The sequence below is a fragment of the Hibiscus syriacus genome, unplaced genomic scaffold, assembly GCF_006381635.1.
Source record: "Hibiscus syriacus cultivar Baekdansim isolate YM2019G1 unplaced genomic scaffold, ASM638163v2 tig00110893_pilon, whole genome shotgun sequence".
Classification (NCBI taxonomy): domain Eukaryota; kingdom Viridiplantae; phylum Streptophyta; class Magnoliopsida; order Malvales; family Malvaceae; genus Hibiscus; species Hibiscus syriacus.
In genome coordinates this window covers 1,601,845-1,608,296 of record NW_024062901.1, presented here as the reverse complement: position 1 = coordinate 1,608,296, position 6,452 = coordinate 1,601,845, and the positions used below count along the sequence as shown (strand labels likewise).

Sequence of the window (6,452 nt, the reverse complement as noted above, 5' to 3'; positions counted from 1 at the left end):
CGATCTGAACAAAAACCAACAGTCAGAATTAATATGAAGAGGTCCCGTTAGGTTGAGCACAAGTGGATTGATAATTTGATACCATAGATATATCTACTAAATTCTAAATTAGCATATCATCAGCATGTGGTTGTAAGACACAAATGGATTAAACGCTGCAGTCTCAATATCTATCTATTTCTTTTGATAATCTGTTGGAAGACACAAGCATGTTTTCTTACCAAACCCCACCAGATTACATTGCAACCAGTCAATCCATCAGCTTCCAGTATACATTCATCCATCTATATATACATTTCATTTTCCACACCACAGTCAAGGCATTCTCTTATCTTCCTCTACAATTCATCTTTTCAAGTCTTCTCCGACTTTCTTCATACTTTCGAATTACTAACAGCAATGGCTAACCGTCTGCCAAGAATTATGCAGTCTAAGCAGATTCTTCATCAGTCTAAACTGCTTACTAATCAAGCAGCCTTCACCCCAAGGGATGTTCCAAAAGGATACTTTGCAGTCTATGTTGGGGAAAGCCAAAAGAAGAGATTTATTGTTCCAATTTAATTCTTGAACCAGCCTTCGTTTCAAAAGTTAAGTGTAGCCGAGGAAGAATTTGGATTCAATCATCCTATGGGTGGTCTTACAATTCCTTGCAGAGAAGAGGACTTGGTTGACCTCACTTCCAGCTTGCAGTAGTTGCTAGTGCTAAAACAATTTAATCAGCTGATACAATTTTTAACTATTGATGACTATTGATGTACATCCTTCTGTCGTTTTGGCAGAATGAGATGATCATCTGAGAAATTTTATTAATACAATTTACAGCGGTTCTATTGTCAAATTTCCTCTTGTTATATCCATTTTTCGGTTTATATTGCTAATTTTTCCGGAGTTGTGTTAATAATTGCAATACAGAATGATTCTGACCATAAATTTCTAGAGTCCTTTACAAGATACAACCCCTACAATTTTTGCAATTGATGAACTTGTAGCAGCCAACAGGATAATGGTAGCTTAGGAGCCCGACCACCATTGTCCCCTTAAGTTTAGCTGAAGATTAGAATCCTTTGTCATAACAGACTCAGGCTTTCAACTATGTCAGTCCATTATTTAAGTATCTTAATCCACATCTAACTGTCATTTTTCATTTCCCCTTTTCCCACATGGAATACTCCAATCTTTTGCTGGCCTTTGATTGGTTTTCGTCCAAAATAGCAGGGCTCTCGTTGTTTGTCAACAAACTGACCACAGCTAATATCATACAAGATCATGAGAACAAAACCATTTGAGACTTCTTAAGCAACATCTTAATTAAACTCCAATAATGCTACTCATTTCCTTGTTTTAGATGTTTGGTTTATATAATGTACACGCAGTTGAAAAAAAAAAGGAATTTAACTGTTACATTTCACACCTATAGCATCATTTTTACATTATAGACAGTTAAAATCACTTCACAATAAGCAGGTTCCAATATTAACAACAAAAACCAGCAAACAGAGAGTATTTAACCAGAAATTTCAATGGTTTTGACGTCAGGCTTCTTCATTTCCACCTTGGGGACAGTAACGGTAAGAACCCCATTTTCCATGGAAGCTCTAACTTGATCCATTTTCACGTTCTCAGGAAGCCTGAATCTCCTCTTGAATTTCCCACTGCTACGTTCGACCCGGTGCCAAGTATCAGTCTTGTCTTCCTTGTCAACATTCCTCTTTCCGCTGATCTGAAGTACATTGTCTTCTTCAATCTCCACTTTCACTTCTTCTTTCTTAAGCCCAGGGAGATCAGCCTTGAAGACGTGAGCTTCTGGGGTCTCCTTCCAGTCGATTCGGGAGTTGACGAATGCAGAGGCATCGGAGGTTTGGCCGCTGGTGAGTGAAGAATGAAAGGAAAGTCCTTGAATGGATCCCAAACATCAATCGGGAAAGGATCGAAGATGCTGCTCCTTTGGTTGCCGAACAAACTCGGGATCATCGCCATTTCTCTTGAAGTACGAAACAAATACAAGTTGAACGAGGGAGATTCCAACTAAGAGCAAATATCTGAGTGTGCTTTCTGATACTAAGGAAAGCGGATAAGTTGAGTATTTATAGGAAGCTTAAGAGGAATCTGGTATTTTCTGGTACCTGTGTTAGTACAGGAAAGATTGAGAATTAACTAGAATCATCTGGACTTCTTTGTATTGGACCTCTCATACTTTTTGTTTAACAGCTTATTGGGCCACCTTTAAGAAACATGCACAAGCCCAATAATTTTTATTTAATATTTTAGTGTATAGTATAAATAATTTAAAATTAATTTGAGTTACACAAGCTATTCAAAATATTGTGATCTACATATGGGTTTAAATGAACAAAACGTTCGATGAACTATTCATACATTATTCATATAATGCTTGTTTATGTTCGTTTATTAAGTTAAAAAATTAATATAAATAAAATATTTATTTTCATTTAATAAACGAAAGAACATTAACATAGGCATGTTTGGTTCGTTTATGTTCACAAACAAATTCATTTATTGGCTTGCTTATTTTTTTCGACTAGTTTACAACGTTTACTCGGTTCTCTTTTTTCTTTTATTTTTTATATTTTAAATATTGAAGGTAGAAACTAAATTATCATAAGACGAATTTTAGAGCTCAAAATATGAAACCTAAAGAAATTAAGAACTAGTTGTGTAATTTCACAATTTTTCTTTGGCTCACAAATAAAATGAAAAAAGAGGGTGCTGGTTGACTAATATTAAAGGAATGTTAAATTAATAAGTTAACGAACATTAATTAAAAATGTTGGCCAACTCTAAACGAACAAACACTTTCAAAAATAAATAAACGAGATTAAATTTAAGGTTTAGGGAATACGAACACGATATGAAAATTTAAACAAACGTTATATTTCATGTTTATGAACGTTAAACTAACGTGTTCATAGACATTAGATGAACATATTTATGAACACTAAACGAACAAACACGAACATCTTCAAAGATAAATAAGTAAATATAGGACTTAAGGTTTAGATAACACAAACACAATTCTGAAAAATTAAGCAAACACGAACATAAAACCGTTAAATTGGGTGGTGTTACAATTCCTTGCAGAGAAGATGTCTAATTCGTTGATCTCACTTTAAGTTAGCAGTAGTTGCCTAGTGCTAAAACAACTTAATCAGCTGATACAATCTTTGACCATTGATGTGCATCCTTCTGTTGCTTTGGCAGAAAGAGATGATAAGATGTATACTCTTCTGAGAAATTCTATTAATACAAACGCCAGCGATTCTATTCTCAAATTTCCTCTTGTTAAATCCATTGTTCAGTTCATATTGCTCATTTACAAAACCAGAAAAAAAATATTAAGGTTCTATTCTGAAATCATCTATCTAAAGGATCCATAAGAAAGCAGAAGGCACAAATCTCTTTGGGTTTCGATTTGGCTAATTTTTTTTTCTACATTTGGTTGGGCATCAAACCTTTCATTTGGCACTACATAGATGAGTTTCATATCTATAGAATGTGAATCATTAATAATGTTTACTTTTTCAGCATCCACAGTCATAGTTTGTTTGTTTCTCGAACTCGTCCACCGACATCTTTTCGGAATGGATTGTTTCATTACTACTCAGAGATGTGAAGGAATTCAAATATTTCTACATCTTCATTATATTCGTATGCACGAGCTCGTATTGCTAAGCCTGGACGACATATTAGCGTGATTGACGGGGCAGAATCAACAGTTCAAATCTTGCACCGACCAGTAAATCTTTAGTAGCCCTGTAATTTTTTACACTTTCACTCTCAGATCAAATTGGTTTTGCAGCAAAGGCACATGGTGGCATAGTAATCTAACTGTGAGTGTGACATGAACTTTCTAGTCTTTTGAAAAACACCAGTTTTTACTGAGTTAAATGCTCCTGGAAGCTCTTTAGATTTATGATACATTGCAGGTTACCTGTTCAGATTTCTGATTTATTAGGATCAAATAATGGCCAATGAGTGCTTATTGTTATGCTGCATGCAGATCATAAATGAAACATTTTGAAGTAGCCGGTAAAGGGACGAAACACGACTTGAGGGACTGAAAAAATATTCCTGGAGAGCTTGAGGGGGCAAGAGTAACATGGCCTTCATGTGATGAACAAAAGCCAAAGTCCTTTTCAACTATAAAAGAGAGAGTAATATATATCATTCTCAGAGACCTACCTTGCCTCAACAAAAGCACCGTATTTCGAGAGATCGACCGTGGGCCTTTCTCGTCTCCTGTTTGTTTCTTCGACCATTGTCTCTCCCACCCAATCTCATTCACAGAACATGCAAGTGTCTTTCATAGATTATGACCTATGGGGTAACTTGTTTGCTGTAGTTTTTGTTCGTTGTTGTTACTCTAAATCCAGCATTGATCTCTCAGACAATGATGTCATTAGTACTACAAAAAAAATGAAACTTTATGTTGCATATTAGTGGAATTCCAGATGGCATATCCATCAAGACCTTCAAATTAACCAATCTATAGGAAAGAACAAAAAGGAAAAAAAACAGGACATTGCCGTATCAGACATATGACATATCTAGCCATTTTGAAACACTTTGTGAGCCTTAGAACATGGAACCAAGCTAGGCTATGAAGATATCAATAGTGTGTCACAATTGAAGTATACCAATTAATAAATGTCTCTAAAAAAAACTATAAATATTTTCCCTATTTAAGTGGTGGAGATTTCATCTGGACCACATACAAAAGAACCCCATCTGCCCCTTGGGGACATTCTCTCCAAATTGCTGCACCCAACACTCAAAGGAGCTCTTATGCCCTGGCAGGCTTCGCTTAATTTCTTTTTGTTGATGAAATATGGCTGAATTGACACGGTGACCATGTAAAAAGAATGCAACTCTATGATCAAAACCTGCAAATCTAACAGTATAAACCACATGGGTTTCTGCAACAACTTTTGGATGACTCAGAGTCTCAGACCACAGAATCACAAGCTGAAACAATCAGAAAATTCCAAAAACCAACCAAACCGCTGCATAGTACTCTCCGGTACACTAATTACACGTCCACATGTATTTCGAAATAGTGTTGTGTTTATCGTTATCAAGTTGCGATTGTTATCTACGATATCAACATTAGAGGTTAGTTAATACTTAATAGAGAGAGAGGGTCCATGTTGTCATTAGGACATATAACACATACATACCCAGAATAACACCTATAGGTTGTCCCTTTCGGCTTAGCCCCCACAGTCCCACATGACTCCTCAGGCTCTCTATCCATAAATAAACAACCTTCCATTCTCTCCTCTCAATCCTCCCAGTTCCCACAACAACTCTTGCTAAAGCATTTCAACATACAACAGCAATGGCAATTCGAAAACCATCCAGACTTCCTCAAACAGCAGTTCTGAAGCAGATCCTGAAGAGATGTTCAAGCCTAGGCAAGAAACACGGGTACGACGACGACAGTCTCCCACTCGACGTACCGAAAGGTCACTTTGTTGTTTATGTAGGCGAAAACAGGAGCCGATACATCGTCCCGATCTCGTTCCTGACGATCCCCGAGTTCCAATGCTTGCTTCAACGAGCCGAGGAAGAGTTCGGGTTCGACCATGATATGGGACTCACTATCCCTTGTGAAGAAGTAGTTTTTCGCTCTCTTACATCTATGCTTAGATGAAGGAAGGGACTGCCATTGCCTTGGAGAAAGATGGTCAAAGAGAAGCATAGCACCATAGATATTTTATAGCTAGTTTCTCTTTTTTTTAGCATCATTCTTCAATGTGCATCTTGATCTTGGACCCCATCAATTTGGATTTTGCGTTTGATTAATTAGTCATTAGTGACTCTAACTTAAACCTTGGAATTATGAACATTTTCTGGGTTGAATATTTGTAAAAAGCTATGTTTTTCCTCACAGATTGTGCAACTGTGAGAGAAAAGTTGAATGTTATAAGGGAAAGCCTTATTTAAGCTCCGTCTCTCTCTCTCTCTCACACACTGTTTATTTTCATGCAAATCATGAAATCAAGTAAAGCTTTTTGGTAGCTTAGCTTAGGTAGGGAAAAAACATCCTCGAACCAAACTAAAAGTGTACATGCAAGAAAAACTTAAGAATCTACCGGATGGACCGTAGAGAGTTGATAGACAGTTATTCCTTAAAAAAAATTAAATTCTTATATTTTAAATTTTTTATTAATAATCTAATTTGTCTACTGAAATTTTATAAATTTATTCTCTATTATAAAATTTTATGTCCATCTCTAACCAAGTCAATCGTTAGAAAACGTGGAACCACGAAATTCTTTTTACTTTTTTTTTTTTTCCTTTTTTTCATGCCAAGTGAATCAAAATTATTTTTTTATTAATATGGGATAAGTACATGACAATATATGTTAACTCTCAACCTTTCGACATTGAACGCTCACACCCTGACATCTATGGTGCTCAAATCCGGTCCT

General features: G+C 36.1%; 1 protein-coding gene and 2 pseudogenes across 1 annotated transcript; 2 read left to right on the top strand and 1 right to left on the bottom strand.

The window, feature by feature from the left end:
* Positions 1 to 215: 215 nt before the first annotated feature.
* On the top strand, positions 216 to 693 carry LOC120145135 (annotated as a pseudogene).
* Positions 694 to 1,460: 767 nt separating this feature from the next.
* On the bottom strand, positions 1,461 to 2,042 carry LOC120145133 (annotated as a pseudogene).
* A 3,278-nt stretch (positions 2,043 to 5,320) lies between these two features.
* On the top strand, positions 5,321 to 5,979 carry LOC120145134 (auxin-responsive protein SAUR50-like). Its single transcript, XM_039159024.1, has one exon. It carries the CDS (start codon positions 5,357 to 5,359, stop codon positions 5,669 to 5,671), a length of 315 nt encoding a protein of 104 aa, XP_039014955.1. The 5' UTR covers positions 5,321 to 5,356; the 3' UTR covers positions 5,672 to 5,979.
* The last annotated feature ends 473 nt before the right edge of the window (positions 5,980 to 6,452 follow it).